At 41.5% G+C, this 16594-nt stretch overlaps 1 protein-coding gene and 1 long non-coding RNA gene across 4 annotated transcripts in view; one reads left to right on the top strand and one right to left on the bottom strand.

Annotated features, from left to right (window-relative positions):
• Window positions 1–16594, bottom strand: part of col4a2 (collagen, type IV, alpha 2) — a 138766-nt gene that overhangs the window by 12565 nt on the left and 109607 nt on the right. For all 3 annotated transcript variants that reach the window (XM_061879197.1, XM_061879195.1, XM_061879198.1), the window contains 13 exons: window positions 16150–16266; window positions 16017–16085; window positions 15910–15945; window positions 15788–15841; window positions 12069–12104; window positions 11958–11999; window positions 4343–4414; window positions 4222–4266; window positions 4107–4154; window positions 3997–4032; window positions 3887–3931; window positions 1505–1565; window positions 1284–1397 (listed from right to left, as the gene is read on the bottom strand). In XM_061879197.1, coding sequence (XP_061735181.1) covers window positions 1284–1397; window positions 1505–1565; window positions 3887–3931; window positions 3997–4032; window positions 4107–4154; window positions 4222–4266; window positions 4343–4414; window positions 11958–11999; window positions 12069–12104; window positions 15788–15841; window positions 15910–15945; window positions 16017–16085; window positions 16150–16266 — 775 coding nt within the window. The remainder of the gene's footprint in view (window positions 1–1283; window positions 1398–1504; window positions 1566–3886; window positions 3932–3996; window positions 4033–4106; window positions 4155–4221; window positions 4267–4342; window positions 4415–11957; window positions 12000–12068; window positions 12105–15787; window positions 15842–15909; window positions 15946–16016; window positions 16086–16149; window positions 16267–16594) is intronic.
• LOC133537989 (uncharacterized) overlaps window positions 1–16594 on the top strand; it is a 31359-nt gene that overhangs the window by 8559 nt on the left and 6206 nt on the right. The window contains exon 2 of the long non-coding RNA XR_009802909.1: window positions 1282–1405. This is a non-coding gene — a long non-coding RNA (uncharacterized LOC133537989). The remainder of the gene's footprint in view (window positions 1–1281; window positions 1406–16594) is intronic.

Genomic DNA, 16594 nt, shown 5'->3' with positions numbered 1-16594 from the left:
TTTAATTATTTTGTAGTTTGGAATGTTAGAAAAGGTTCAATCAGGTGAAATGTCTCGAACATTGTTAGGTATGGAAAAACATTAACATATTTATTATTAGTCTTGAATAGATTTAAGCATTTTTTTTTTAAAGTTAGAGTGGAGTGGTGCATTTTATTAAATCTTTTTGCATAACCAAGTGGTCACAATAATTCAATAAGTAAAGCAACATGTTGAATGATGTTGACATGTTTGTTACCAGATAATTTCCAACACGCCATAAATAATGTACAACTCTGATTATTTGATTCTTGTTTATATTAAAAACTCATGTTTTAGACTAAAATACTATTCCAATAAGGACACTTATTTCTAATGTCTAGCTTGTGTGCTATTGTATGTGTCAGGCTTGTCCCTGACAGTTTGAATATGTTTTAGTCTTTTCCTCTGCATTTGTCTTTGTTTCCTCTGTGTATGTAGTGTTTCCTGTCAGCGCTCTTATTTTTTTGGTTTCCTGTCTTTCTCCCTGAGTGCTGTGTCCCCTTAGCTACGGTTGATTGGCACCTGGCCACACCTGGTGTCAATCAGCCCGCTCCTATTTAGACCTGTTATCTCCTCCAGTCTGTGCTGGATTATTGTCATGTATTGTCGCTCCTGTCGTGTCGTGTCGTGTCGTTGCAGCCTAGCGGTAAGCTATATTTGGTAGCTTTGTGTAGCTTACTGTCTTTTGTTCCCTGCTTCCAGTTTTGTTTGTTCATAGCCTAGTTTGTTATCCGCCTCGTGCGCGCTATTTGTTTGTACCCTTTGTTTGGTTTTGTTTTAGTGTTTAAATTAAAACCTTTTTTCTTTACTCAATGCCTGCCTCCTTCTCTGCATCTTCGGGTTCGTCAACAACTAACTCTGACAGAATGCTTATCTGTTGTGTAGCTGCTAGCTCATAGTTGCCTGTAAGCCTACCATTTTTACCTTTTGTTAATGACTTCACTAAAATACGAAAAAAGCTTAGACGTGTAGTTATTGGAAGACATTTAGATGTTAACTGGCTGTCCAGCTTTGCACAAGTCAGTAACTGTATACTTCAGTTTTACAGATGCCAGGTCTCCTTTGGCACATGGTGGTGTCAGTTATATTACAAGCAATGAACGCATTGCTTCCTGCGTGGGAAATGAAGCATTTGTTTAAGGGTTGGCACTTATTTGCACTCTATTGATTGGGGCATCTATTGGAGCAGAGCCCACCATTTAAATAAACTCTTGTGACTGCAAGTGTATAAATTGTGCTCAGAAGTGTTTCCTATTACAGACCTTGTTGCTGTGTGTGAGAAGCGGGACGCCCTGGTGGTCCGGGAATGCCCTGGTCTCCTATTGGGCCCCTTTCACCTTGTACACCCTGCTCACCGAGGGGACCGGGGGCACCAGCTTATCAGGTAAAAAACAACATCTTTATTAGCGTCTTTCAAGCATTTTCTCCACCTGTATCAGACTTGCTCGATTTGCCCAATTTCTAAGCTCATCAGTTGACATACCTGCTGAAAACCAGGACCAAGATCCCTCTGTAACCAGGTCACCCGCCTCACCGATCACACCCTAAAATACAGAATTCATCGAAGTAGTGACGTTTGCTCAAAATAATGTTGATTTAGTGAAATGGATTGTTAGTTATTGCAAAAATACTGCATAGCAGGGGTGCTCAAACATATTCCACTGAGGGCCACAGACTGAGCTATGTTGGGAGTTATCTCCTTCAAAACCAGTGCAAAATATAGCTGTTTTTCGAAGAACTAGAGATTGCAATTTAGGTTGAAATGTCGTGTGAATGATGAAAAGCCAAAGCTGAACTTAAATGCCCACAGTTAACGCTGGAAAGATAGCGCCAAGTAATAAAAAATTTGAGCAAAATGAGCTAAACAAGCTAGCATGCTAACATTGCTATGCAAACGTGCTAACAATAGCATTCTAACAGTTAGCTTCAGTGAAATACACAAAATATATGCCACTGAGGTTTATGCGTGGTGCAGTTGGGAGTGTGGCCGTGCCAGCAACTTGAGGGTTCCTGGTTCAATCCCCACCTTCTACCAACCTCGTCAAGTACGTTGTGTCCTTGCGCAAGACACTTCACCCTTGCTCGTGAATTGATTAACGTGGACCCCGACTTAAACTGGTTGAACAACTTATTCGGGTGTTACCATTTAATGGTCAATTGTACGGAATATGTACTGTACCGTGCAATCTACTAATAAAAGTTTCAATCAGTCAATCAAAAAAGCTCCTGATGGGTCGTGGTTAGCACCTTGCATGGCAGCTCCCGCCAACAGTGTGTGAATGGGTGAATGTGGAAATAGTGTCAAAGCGCTATGAGTACCTTGAAGGTAGAAAAGCGCTATACAAGTATAACCCATTTACCATTACCTGCTAAATTAGCTAAACAAGCTAGCATGCTAATGTTAACATGCTGAGTTGCTAACTAACGTGTTAAATACCAAAATATATTAATCTGAGGTGTGGACCTGATTTTTTTTTAAATGTTAGCTTGCTAACTTGCATTAAAGTCCCAAAATAAGACTGAAGTGTATCTGTACAAAATGAGCTAAAAAAAAAAAAGCTAGCATTTTAACCTCAGCTTGCATTAAGGCAGTGGTTCTCAAATGGGGGTAAAAGGTATGTCAAGGGGTACGTGAGATTTTAAAAAAATATTCTAAAAATAGCAACAATTCAAAAATCCTTTATAAATATATTTATTGAATAATACTTCAACAAAATATGAATGTAAGTTCATAAACTGTGAAAAGAAATGCAACAATGCAATATTCAGTGTTGACAGCTAGATTTTTTGTGGACATGTTCCATAAATATCGATATTAAAGATTTCTTTTTTTTTGTTAAGAAATGTTTAGAATTAAGTTCATGAATCTAGATCAGTGGTTCTTAACCTTGTTGGAGGTACCGAACCCCACCGGTTTCATATGCGCATTCAGCGAACCCTTCTGTAGTGAAAAATAAAATGTTTTTTGTTTCCAAATTCAGGACAAAGTTTGATGTTTTTTTACTGGTGCACATTATGAACCATGCATGAGCATCACCTTGTTCAAAGAACAAAACCAACACAGTGCATGAACACGCAACAAATTACACACCTGCAAATCAGATGGAAATTAAAGTGAACATTGTTTGGGGGTATCATAATATTCCGATAGGGAGAAGTTTTTATTTTCACGATGAAATGGATGTGTCTTGACCTCGGCGGCAGAAGCTCCGCCGAACCCCTGAGGCCAACTCACCAAACCCCTAGGGTTCGATCGAACCCAGGTTTAGAACCACTGATCGAGATGATCTCTATTGCAATCCCCAAAGAGGACACTTTAACTTGATGATTACTTCTGTGTGTAGAAAACTTTAATTATAATTGAATCACTTGTTTATTTTTCAACAAGTTTTTTGTAATTTTTATATATTATTTCCAAATATTTCTTGAAAGACCACGACAAATGAGCAATATTTTGCACTGTTACACAATTTAATGAATCAGAAACTGATGACATAGTGCTGTATTTTACTTCTTTATCTCTTTTTTTCAACCAAAACTGCTATGCTCTGATTAGGGGGTACTTGAATTAAGAAAAATGTTCACAGGGGGTACATCACTGAAAAAAGGTTGAGAACCACTGCATTAAGGTATCATTCATGATGTAACAAAATATTAGACGCTGAGGATTATAGCTGCAAAATTAGCACAAAAGCAAGCATTATATTATTAAAATGCAAAAAATTGTGACAAGGGCCATTGGAAAATGTGTTGAGTGCTACAAAAGGCCCTGGGGCCACACTTTGGACACCCCTGATGTAGAATGCACAACTTGACTGTGGAGTAGATTTACTTGATTTTAGTTTTATTTTAGTCTGTTCCTCACCTTTGGACCAGGTCTGCCTATTGGTCCTTGTTCGCCATTGTCTCCCTGAAGGACAGCAGCATTAATACCACCATATAAAAATGCATCACACGGAATCGTGACAACCCTACCCTTGGTCCAGACCTCCCAGGTGCCCCAGGTAGACCCTGTAGAAGAAACATCCAAATCATAAATAAAATGCTTGAAGGTTTAAGTTTGACCGGAATATGTAGAAACCTACTCGTGATCCAGGGAATCCCATAATGCCACTCTCCCCTTTGTTGTCAGCCTGCAAGGAAGCAAGGACAACCGTGACGATGCTGGTAAAGGAGACTTGAGGCGTGCAAGGAACTTACCAGATCTCCTTGTTCTCCTTTAACACCCTTGGGGCCATTAGGTCCCTGAAATTAAAGAGGACGCATGATCGTTTCTCAGCTGATATTCTAGTTTAAAGCTGTAACGAGTGAATGTACAAACCAAAGGTCCATAAGGGGGCAGAGTGTGGGGATGAGTGGAGTTACCCGGGTTCCCTGGGGGTCCGATCTCCCCCTGTGGTGCAAGGAAGACGACACATAAGCATGACGTCGATCATGAATCTACGCTGTCCCCTCAAATATGGGCCGCTTTTAAATAATAATCTTTATTGCCATTATAGAGAGTACAACAAAATTGTATGCACCATATTCAGTGTTGTTTGAATAAAAACAAATAAACAATAATAACAATTAAAGGCCTACTGAAATAAGATTTTCTTATTCAAACGGGGATAGCAGGTCCATTCTATGTGTCATACTTGATCATTTCGAGATATTGCCATATTTTTGCTGAAAGGATTTAGTAGAGAACATCGACGATAAAGTTCGCAGCTTTTGGTCGCTAATAAAAAAGCCTTGCCTGTACCGGAAGTCGCGGACGATGACGTCACCGGTGTAAGGGCTCCTCACATCCTCACATTGTTTATAATGGGAGCCTCCAACAAAAACAGCTATTCGGACCAAGAAAACGACAATTTCCCCATTAATTTGAGCGAGAATATTGATAGCTAAGGACTAGTAAAAAAATTATAAAATAAGTAAAAAAAAGAAAGAAACGGTGATTGCATTGTGAGCGATTCAGATGTTTTTTGACACATTTACTTTATCTTATCTGCTTATTGTTTTAATAGTGTTTTAGTGAGATTTTAAAGATTGTAAAGACATACCTCGAGGTCGGATGGCTGCGGTGAACATGCAGTGTCTCAGAGAAAAGCCGAGGAGCCAAGCTCACAGCGGCCTTTTTGACATGACAGCTGCTGCAGGACGACGAATAATCCATGGATGTCTCCGGTAAGATATATATCACAATTTCCCCATCCAAAAACATGCTGGTTGACGGTGAGAAAACATGTTCGCTTGACCGCTCTGCTTCACATCAAACAAAGAAACACCGGCTATGTCTCGGTGCTAAAGACAGCTGCAATACACCGCTTTCCACCAACAGCATTGTTCTTTATAGTCTCCATTATTAAATGAACAAATTGCAAAAGATTCAGCAACACAGATGTCCAAAATACTGTGTAATTACGCCATGAACAGAGATGACTTTTAGCCGTGTTTGGTGCAGCGCAAATATTTCCTTACAGTCCGCAACGTTTTCAACAAGAAACTCACGGGAAATTTTAAATTGCAATTTAGTAAACTAAAAAGGCTGTATTGGCATGTGTTGCAATGTTAATATTTCATCATTGATATATAAACTATCAGACTGCGTGGTCGGTAGTAGTGGGTTTCAGTAGGCCTTTAAAAACTCATCCCGAATTGTACCATCTAGTTACTTAAATAACGGTTTCATTAAAAATTCGCAAATGTGGGCTCCATGACATCTGTCATATATACCACATATATTTTTCTCAGCTGTGGTCCGTATGGGCCGCAGCAGTACTTGTAATACACTTTTACACCACTTGTGGTAGCAAAATCTGGAGAAGAGGAAAAAAAAAACGTGAATGTTCTGAATCATTCACACAACTACGTAAGTGTTATTTCATGTTAAAGGGCTTTATTTCAGCTTAAGCTATGAAAATACTTGAACAATTACTACTATGCCAAGGCTAGTTTACGAGCAGACGAGCATGTTCAGTAGCGCACAATCATCGAGGACTTGCAAACAGACACAGTGTGTAGACAGAAAAAGGACAATGGACGCATTTTGGCTTAACAACTAACAAAAGTTATAACACTACAATGCCCTAAAGAAGAGGTGCTTTAAAGGCCTACTGAAACCCACTACTACCCACCACGCAGTCTGATAGTTTATATATCAATGATGAAATATTAACATTGCAACACATGCCAATACGGCCTTTTTAGTTTACTATCCATCCAGCCATCCATTTTCTACCGCTTATTCCCTTTCGGGGTCGCGGGGGGCGCTGGCGCCTATCTCAGCTACAATCGGGCGTAAGTTGCAATTTTAAATTTCGCGCGGAAGTATCCTGCTGAAACGTCGTGGTATGATGACGCGTGCGCGTGACGTCACGCATTTTAGAGGACATTTTTTCCCAGCTCCATTCCCAGCTATAAGTCGTCTGTCTTCATCGCCAAATTCCACAGTATTCTGGACATCTTTGTTGCTGAATCTTTTGCAATTTTTTCAATGAATAATGGAGACGTCAAAGAAGAAAGCTGTAGGTGGGAAGCGGTGTATTGCGGCCGCCTTTGCCAACACAAACACAGCCGGTGTTTCATTGTTTACATTCCCGAAAGATGACGGTGAAGCTTTACTATGGAACAGAGCGGTCAAGCGAACACGGTTGGATTGGACCACACACACAAAGTACAGTGTATTATGCAGCGATCATTTCGAAAGATCGTGTTTCGAAGAGGGTCCCTTGCGAAGGGCAGAGATGGGCATCCCCACCACCCGTCGACCTTCAGGTTGCACAGGTACGACCATATAATCTCACTCAAACATTAGTAACACAATTAACAGATAAGGGATTTTCCTGAGTTATCTTAGTAAATTTGTCTAATAACATCTAAATCGCTTCCACTGTATAGTCTTTTTTTTTTGTAGTCCTTCACTTTCACTTTCCTCGTCCACAAATCTTTCATCCTCGCTCAAATTAATGGGGAAATCGTCGCTTTCTCGGTCCGAATCGCTCTAACTGCTGGTGGCCATGATTGTAAACAATGTTCAGATGTGAGTAGCTCCACAACCCGTGACGTCACGCGCATATTGTCTGCTACTTCTGGTAAAGGCAAGGCTTTTTTATCAGCACCAAAAGTTGGGAACTTTATCGTCGATGTTCTCTACTAAATCCTTTCAGCAAAAATATGGCAATATCGCGAAATGATCAAGTATGACACATAGAATAGACCTGCTATCCCAGTTTAAATAAGAAAATGTCCTTTCAGTAGACCTTTAAGACATGGCTAGCTAGCTAGCGGGTAAAGTTCAGCCCCAATCGGCAGTGTTTTAGTTACTTCTAAATCACTAATCCTCGCCTCCATGGCGACAAATAAAGTATGTTTCATACAAGTACCATTATCACTGCAGGACGAGGAATAGATAAACATGATTCACTACACATCGTAGGTCACCGGCGTCAAAATGTAAACAGACGCCATTGGTGGCTCTACACCTAACTTCCACTGTAATTATATCAAGTTGAACAGCATATCTAGTCAATACTGCTATGATTACGTCAATATTTCTTGGCATCACAACATCATCTTTCGTTTAAAAAAAAATGTATATTATGTTTATAAACTCAGGAAATATGTCCCTGGACACATGAGGACTTTGAATATGACCAATGTATGATCCTGTTATGACTTGGTATCGGATTGATACCCAAAATTGTGGTATCATCCAAAACTAATGCAAAGTATCAAACATCAGAAGAATAAGAGATTATTACATTTTAAAAGTGTAGGTAGAACATGTTGAAACGGAAAGTAAGCAGATATTAACAGTAAATGAACAAGTAGATTAATAATTAATTTTCTACCACTCGTCCTTAGTAATTTTGACAAAATAATAGAATGAGAAATGACACAATATGTGACTGCATACGTCAGCAGACTAATTATGAGCCATTGTTTGTTTACTTACTACAAAAAGACAAGTTGTCTAGTATGTTCACTATTTTATTTCAGGACAAACTTGCATTAAACATATGTTTAATTTACCCTAAGATTTTTTGTTCAAATAAAGCCAATAATGCAAATTTTGTGGTGCCCTTTATTTAGAAAAGTACCAAAAAGTATCGAAATAAGTTTGGTATCGGGACAACACTAATACACGTTTATATATTTATATATTATTCATTAAACAGCAGCATCATATATATTTTTTCATTGTGTCTTCGAGTCGGTTTGCACCTCTTAATTGGATCAAATCAATATCAATGTGGCATGGTGTCTGTCATTTTTAATACTGTTAGCGACAAGTCCAATCAGTGTGGAATAAGTGCTCTGGCGAAGTTAAATCTAATCCAATTTGCACATGCTGTACAGCTGTTAGAGCATACCAAGGTGTATTTTGTTCCCTGTGTGATTATTGGAGGTGTAGATGGCACCACTTAGTGTTTAATTTAGGCACTGCCTGTATTAAAGGCCTACTGAAACCCACTACTACCGACCACGCAGTCTGATAGTTTATATATCAGTGATGAAATATTAACATTGCAACACATGCCAATACGGCCTTTTTAGTTTACCAAATTGCAATTTTAAATTTCACGGGACTTTTTTCTTGAAAATGTCGCGTAATGATGACGTGTACGCGTGACGTCACGGGTTTTTAGGAAGTTTGAGCGCTGCGCACACACACAGCTAAAAGTCGTCTGCTTTAACGACATAATTACACAGTATTTTGGAGATCTGTGTTGCTGAATCTTTTGCAATTTGTTCAATTAATATTGGAGAAGTCAAAGTAGAAAGACAGAGTTGGGAAGCTTTAGTCTTTAGCCACACAAACACACAGTGTTTCCTTGTTTAAAATTCCCGGAGGTGAAGCTTTACTATGGATCAGAGCGGTCAAGCGAACATGGATCCCGACCACTTGTCAACCGGCAGGTTTCGGTGAGAAAATTGTGGTAAAAAGTCGCCTCTTACAAGGAGCAAGGAGGAATTTTCTCATCGCCTGCAGCTTGCGCCGTCCATGCAGCTGATTCCTTGTTTAAAATTCACAGAGGTGAAACTTTACTATGGATCAGAGCGGACATGGATCCCAACCGAATATCAACCATCAGGTTTCGGTGAGAAAATTGTGGTTAAAAAGTCGCCACTTACCGGATATCAGCTGAGCTTGTGCCGCCCATACAGCTGCCGTCGACTTCCCCGAGAAATTGCGCGTCAACACCCGGCCGTGGACGTACACTTCCGACTATCAGGTACTGTTAAACTCACTAAAACACTAGCAACACAATAGAAAGATAAGGGATTTCCCAGAATTATCCTAGTAAATGTCTCTAAAAACATCTGAATCCGTCTCAATGCATCCATCCATCCATTTTCTACCGCTTATTCCCTTTTAAGGTCGCGGGGGGCGCTGGTGCCTATCTCAGCTACAATCGGGCGGAAGGCGGGGTACACCCTGGACAAGTCGCCACCTCATCGCAGGGCCAACACAGATAGACAGACAACATTCACACTCACATTCACACACTAGGGCCAATTTAGTGTCGCCAATCAACCTATCCCCAGGTGCATGTCTTTGGAAGTGGGAGGAAGCCGGAGTACCCGGAGGGAACCCACGCATTCACGGGGAGAACATGCAAACTCTACACAGAAAGATCCAGAGCCTGGATTTGAAACCAGGACTGCAGGACCTTCGTATTGTGAGGCAGACGCACTAACCCCTCTGCCACGATGAAGCCCCCGTCTCAATGCAATCGCGGTTTTTTTTTCCTTTTTTTTTTTCGCTATCAATATCCTCAAACACGAATCTTTCATCCTCGCTCAAATTCATGGGGAAATTGTCGTTTTCTCGGTCCGAATAGCTCTTTTTGTTGGAGGCTCCCATTAAAATCAATGTGAATATAGGAGGAGCCATCAACATGTGACGTCATCGTCTGCGACTTCCGGTAGAGGCAGGGCTTTTCTCCAGTTGCAAACTTTATCGTGGATGTTCTCTACTAAATCCTTTCAGCAGAAATATGGCAATATCGCGAAATGATCAAGTATGACACATAGAATGGACCTGCTATCCCTCTTTAAATAAGAAAATCTCATTTCAGTAGGCCTTTAAAGCGGAGGCCACCGTTTGAAAATGTTAAAAGTTAGGGTATCCTGATCAGATATTGACATCGGTCCGATATCAGCAATTATATTGGCTTGTAAGTGAACTCGCCGATATAAGCAGTCCTGTAGCGCATTAGTTAACATCTAAATGTCCTCCAATAAGCACACACGGTTGGTTTTTGTATTTCTTTGTATTTATTGTATAGGCTAATAGGAGCGTGCAGCTCCACAACAGCTAAGCACACAATAGCACACAAGCTAAACATACGTAATAAGTGTCCTTAATTGAACGATATTGCAATCTAAAAAAACATTTGTCAATATAGACAAGTTTCAAATAATAAAAAATGCATATTGCAGTGTTTTAGAAATGATTCAGTAGCAAAAGTGTCCTCATCACTCACCTTGCTGCTTAACTTAATTTTTTTGGCCAGTAGGTGTCGCCAAAATACAATTACCACTCCAGTTCAACTTGACAAAATAACATAAGTCCACACCAGACAGTTAATATTAAATTGGTTAGTGTTTTTCATACCTACCATTGCTCTCTGTTTGTGTCATTCCACTTGATCAAGTTTTCTAACTTCCCTATCTACCACATTATAAAAATATCTATGACCCGTGCTGATATCATATCTAATCAATATGTCAGGCTTGCCACTGACAGTTTGTTTGTGTTTTAGTTTCTCCTGTGTGTTTAGTATTTCCTGTCCTTAGTTCCTGTTAGTGCTCTTATTTTGTCAGCTTCCTGTCTTGTTCCCGGAGTGCTGTGTTCCTCCTCAGCTGCGGCTGATTGGCACCTGTTCATACCTGTTGCCAATCAGCCCGCTCCTATTTGTACCTGCTTTGTCTTGTGTCAGTTGCTGGATCATTGTCGTTGCCACATGTCGCACTTGTCTTTGCTACCTGTCGTGTCGTATCCTGTCTTGTCAATGCAGCGTTGCGGTAAGCTTTATTTGATTGCGGTTTTTGGCTTACTGTCTTTTGCTCCTTGCTCCCGTTTTGTTTTCCAAGTACTACTTATGTTTTCCATGCTATTTTTGTTTTCTAGCTCCAGTGCTAGCTCCCTTAGTTTGTTATCCGCCTCGTGCGCGCTTTGTTTTTGTACCCTTTTGGTTTTGGTTTTGTCGTAGTATTTAATTAAATCATGTTTTCTCATTCCATGCCTGCCTCCATCCCCTTCATCACCAAATAACTTTGACACAATATTAGTAATGGCCAGTACTCAAGGCTCTCTTATCGTATCGACGTGCATAATACGTGTCCTGAATTGAACAATATTGCAGTCTAAAACACCCAATTTGTCAATGTAAATAAGTGTCAAGTAATTATAGTTGCATATTACTGACAAATACAAAGTCTCCAAGACAGAAGCGTAATAATAGCAAGTATCCAGCAACAAACGGGTTCGCATCAGTCAACTTCCTGCTTAACTTAATTAATTATTGTGGCCACTTGGTGTCGCCAAAAAAAAAAAAAGATACAATGTCTCCAAGGTAAAACGATATTAGCAAGTATCCAGTAACAAACGTGTCCGCATCAATCAATTTCCTGCGTCATGACCTTAACTTAATGGATTATTGTGACCCCTAGGTGTCACCAAAAAACCCAACAGTTCCAACTTCACTTGAATTTTAAGGCAAATAGTCCATTTCATACAGTTAAAAATAACATGGTTAGTGTTTTTCATACCGACCATTGTTCTGTTTGAGTAATTGCACTTAATCAAGCTTCCACACGACAGAGCAATAAAAGTGTGTATTATGATTCGTGTTATCGTATCACATTAATTTCGGCATTGGCCGATACGCTAGGCTCCAATATCGAGGAAAACCTACCGGTACACCTCTAGTTAAAAGTCTCACCTGGCTGCCTTTAACCCCCTTGAACACCTTCGTCATGGTGCCCTGGGCAAAAAACACAATATGTGGAACAACACTCTCGTACTGCAACAAACATACAAATAGACACGTTACCTTTGGACCAGGTGGACCTGGGGGCCCCGGCGGACCCTAGGAGAAGACACAATTTAGAATTACAGCACTTATTACAGGGTTCGTACACCTTTTCCATGGCCGAATTCAAGCACTTTTTAAGGGCTTTCAGGATTAATTTCCCAGTTTTTACGGTAACCTTCAAAAGGCGAAAACCAGTGTGAATCCATCCATAGCCTTGTTGTTTGAGGTCACCAAAGGCTGTCTGTAGGAAAAATACGGAAAATCTGCTAAAACCTAAGCCTAACATTGAACCAGGAGTTATCAATAACTGAATGGGGCATAGAAAATAAAGCAGTGTTTCTGTAGACATTGGGTCTCAAACTCAATTTACTTGGGGGCCACTGGATGCAGAGTATGAGTGAGGCTGGGCCGCAAGAAAAGATTACTTAAAAATATTTTTAAATGTCTTTATTTTTATTTTCAACACAAACTAAAATCAAAATAGAAATGAAACAAAATGAGAATTAAGTAATATGAGGCAATGCAAATTAAAGAATTAAAAATAAATAACGGTTTGAATTGGTCCAGGTTATCGGGGACTGTTATTACTGATGGATTAACAGGTGTCGCGATGTGACTGCAGCCAGGCATGTAAGAAAACCCTCGTCTCCATGGCAACGTTTCTGTCGCTTTCACTCATTTGCCGCTTTTCTACTAACGCAGGGGTAGGCAACCCAGAACATTGAAAGAGCCATTTTGAACCCAAATAACAAAAATTGTCTCGGTCTGGAACCAACGGGAGAGGGGTAAGGGGGGGGGGCTCGCCGTGGACTTTACAGTTACGTTAGCACAATTACCCCTGAACGACTAACGTTTTACACGTCCAATTCGCTCTGTCAGGGTATCAGCACTAGGGTCCAGTGCATCAGTTTTGTATTGTCGCTCGGCCCTTCGGCGGAGTGCTTCGGAAGCTACCGATCCGCTCGTCTCCCCGGCTCCGGGGGAGGAAGCGAGACAAAGACACACACACAGTGTGACAGAGAGAGTGTAGGAGGAAGAGCACGCGCGGGTCTAGTGGAAAAACGGCAAAAAGTTTCTCCGCTTGCATCACGCAAATAACGTCAATGTTTGGCCCTCGAGAGCCACATACCACACCGTGATTGGTGGATTCCTTCAGCTCCGCACACAACGCTATCAAGCGGTATTCATATAAAACTTGCGGGCCGCATTAACATTAAACTTTCATATTAAGGTGGGGGCCGCAAAATAATGTCTCGCGGACCGCAATTGGCCCGCGGGCCGTGTGTCTGAGACCCCTGCTGTGGACTATTCAATGTCATTGGTGTTTACAAACGTGTCTCCATTTGTGTTGTTTTTCACATTTCTTGTTCTTTTTCTTCCAGCACTCGATGACATTGAACAGCACAGATTGATTCACACCGTATTTGTGCTTGTAAACTACATAATGTGATATAAATACACGCTTGATTGATTGATTGAAACTTTTAGTAGTAGATTGCATAGTACAGTACATATTGCGTACATCCATCCATCATCTTCTGCTTATCCGAGGTCGGATCCCGAGGTGTTCCCAGGCCAGCCGGGAGACATAGTCTTCCCAACGTGTCCTGGGTCTTCCCCGTGGCCTCCTACCAGCTGGACGTGCCCTAAACACCTCCCTAGGGAGGCGTTCGGGTGGCATCCTGACCAGATGCCCGAACCCCCTCATCTGGCTCCTCTCGATGTGGAGGAGCAGCGGCTTTACGTTGAGTTCCTCCCGGATGGCAGAGCTTCTCACCCTATCTCTAAGGGAGAGCCCCGCCACCCGGCGGAGGAAACTCATTTCGGCCGCTTGTACCCGTGATCTTATCCTTTCGGTCATGACCCAAAGCTCATGACCATAGGTGAGGATGGGAACGTAGATCGACCGGCAAATTGAGAGCTTTGCCTTCCGGCTCAGCTCCTTCTTCACCACAACGGATCGATACAATGTCCGCATTACTGAACACGCCGCACCGATCCGCCTGTCGATCTCACGATCCACTCTTCCCCCACTCGTGTACAAGACTCCTAGGTACTTGAACTCCTCCACTTGGGGCAGGGTCTCCTCCCCAACCCGGAGATGGCACTCCACCCTTTTCCGGGCGAGAACCATGGACTTGGACTTGGAGGTGCTGATTCTCATTCCGGTCGCTTCACACTCGGCTGCGAACCGATCCAGTGAGAGCTGAAGATCCCGGCCAGATGAAGCCATCAGGACCACATCATCTGCAAAAAGCAGAGACCTAATCCCGTGGCCACCAAACCGGATCCCCTCAACGCCTTGGCTGCGCCTAGAAATTCTGTCCATAAAAGGTATGAACAGAATCGGTGACAAAGGACAGCCTTGGCGGAGTCCAACCCTCACTGGAAATGTGTCCGACTTACTGCCAGCAATGCGGACCAAGCTCTGACACTGATCGTACAGGGAGCGGACTGCCACAATAAGACAGTCCGGTACCCCATACTCTCTGAGCAATTCCGTACAATTGACCGCTAAATGGTAACACCCGAATAAGTTTTCAACTTGTTTAAGTCGGGGTCCACGTTAATCAATTCATGGTACAAATATATACTACGTTTGTATCAGCATAATACAGTCATCACACAAGTTAATCATCAGAGTATATACATTGAATTATTTACATCATTTAAAATGAACGCACTCTCGAAATGTCGATTTTACTCATTTATTAACAAAACTGTTCCACATTATATAAGGATAATACATTGAAGGAAAATATTTTGTTTGATTCACAACACCTTAGTCACCTTTCATTCCGCCACATCTAGTGTGTGTGTGACAATTATTGGCACTTCAACTTTAACTTAAAGTAGGCATATCTAGCCTTATATCTGTGGCTATGATAACAAATGAACAAAAAGACACAAGTTAACTTTTTTTTGCTTTCACCGAGGGAGCCAGACAAGTTAAACAAACAACGAAAATAATAGAGCAGGAATGCATACAACCCTGTTGTGTGAAAACTACAAAATCATTCATATTAACTCAGCTCTAAGCTGTGAAAAAGGTTACAAATTATACATTACATGACCTTCACAGTACAAAAAAGTCCAATAAAGGACTAATAATTTCCATCCAATGTTCATTAAAACGACATGATGGACCAATGCACCACTGTCCTCTTGGGGGCGACAGGGAGCCGTATATACTGCTCTAGCATGACAACAACCTAATGTAAGGGCTAATGTCGCTGCTGTGTTGGATCCGCTCTGGACTGGACTCTCGCGGCTGTGTTGGATCCACTATGGATTGAACTTTCACAGTATCATGTTGGACCCGCTCGACATCCATTGCTTTTGTCCTCTCCAAGGTTCTCATAGTCATCATTGTCACCGACGTCCCACTGGGTGTGAGTTTTCCTTGCCCTTATGTGGGCCTACCGAGGATGTCGTTGTGGTTTGTGTTGTGGTTTGTGCAGCCCTTTGAGACACTAGTGATTTAGGGCTATATAAGTAAACATTGATTGATTGATTGATTGATAATGTTAGATCAAGCGTGTAGCTTTCATTTTCAAAGAAACTTATTTTATTGTTTTCCTTTTTATAATTAGCCTATTGAGTCAGATTGCTGAGAAATACCCAAAATTCAAGCATTTTTCAAACCTTGAAAACACATTAAAATCCAAGCATTTTCAAGGTTTTTAAGCACCCGTACGAACCCTGTTCTTAGCACAAATACATAACATTATTTTTACCTTTGGTCCTGTGAGGCCAGGGTTGCCCTGCCGTCCTATATTGCCTGTAGGACCCTGTCAAATACCACACATGAATATTTATCATGAAATCAGCGAGGTTAAAAACATACAATGTGTCTTACATATATTCCATTAGCGCCTGGTGTGCCTGGATCGCCCTGTGGAGAGATCACGCAAATATTCATGCAAAGACACTTCATAAGAGTTGTGTTGTTCTTCCAAACTTCACCCTGAATCTCCGTATGTACACGGCCACGTCCAAGGTGTCGCCCTTCTCCCCCTTCCTGCCCAGTTGTCCCTGACAGGACACACAGGACAAAGTGAGACACGCAGCTAATAAAACACAAGTGGTGTTTACTTACGGGGAAACCGGGCGCTCCGTCACGGCCGGGCAGACCCGGGAAGCCGGATTCTCCGTGTGTTCCGTTACAGCCGTCTGCTCCAGGCTTCCCCCTGGGTCCAGCGCTTCCAGGATGGCCCTGAGGAGCGGAATAATGAATATTTTATTGTACTTTACAACAGTGGTCCCCAACCTTTTTTCCACCACGGACCGGTTTAATGTAGGCATTATTTTCAGGGACCGGCTTTCCACTTGTGCCAGATAAACACAGCAAGAATAAGTGCATGAAAAATACAACTCACTATAACGCTGAATTAGTGTTTCTTTGCAATGAGATGCAGATGGAAGTCAGCCTTTGGCTACAATCTGTCACTTTTCTGTCTGATATGTTCATTAATGTGCATTGGATCATGTCACAAAGTTATCGAATAGAATAGAATAGAAAGTACTTTATTGATCCCTGGGGG

The sequence above is a fragment of the Nerophis ophidion genome, linkage group LG19 (genome assembly GCF_033978795.1).
Source record: "Nerophis ophidion isolate RoL-2023_Sa linkage group LG19, RoL_Noph_v1.0, whole genome shotgun sequence".
Classification (NCBI taxonomy): Eukaryota; Metazoa; Chordata; class Actinopteri; order Syngnathiformes; family Syngnathidae; genus Nerophis; species Nerophis ophidion.
Note: the sequence above shows the minus strand (reverse complement) of the source record. Positions and strands in the feature narration are given on the sequence as shown.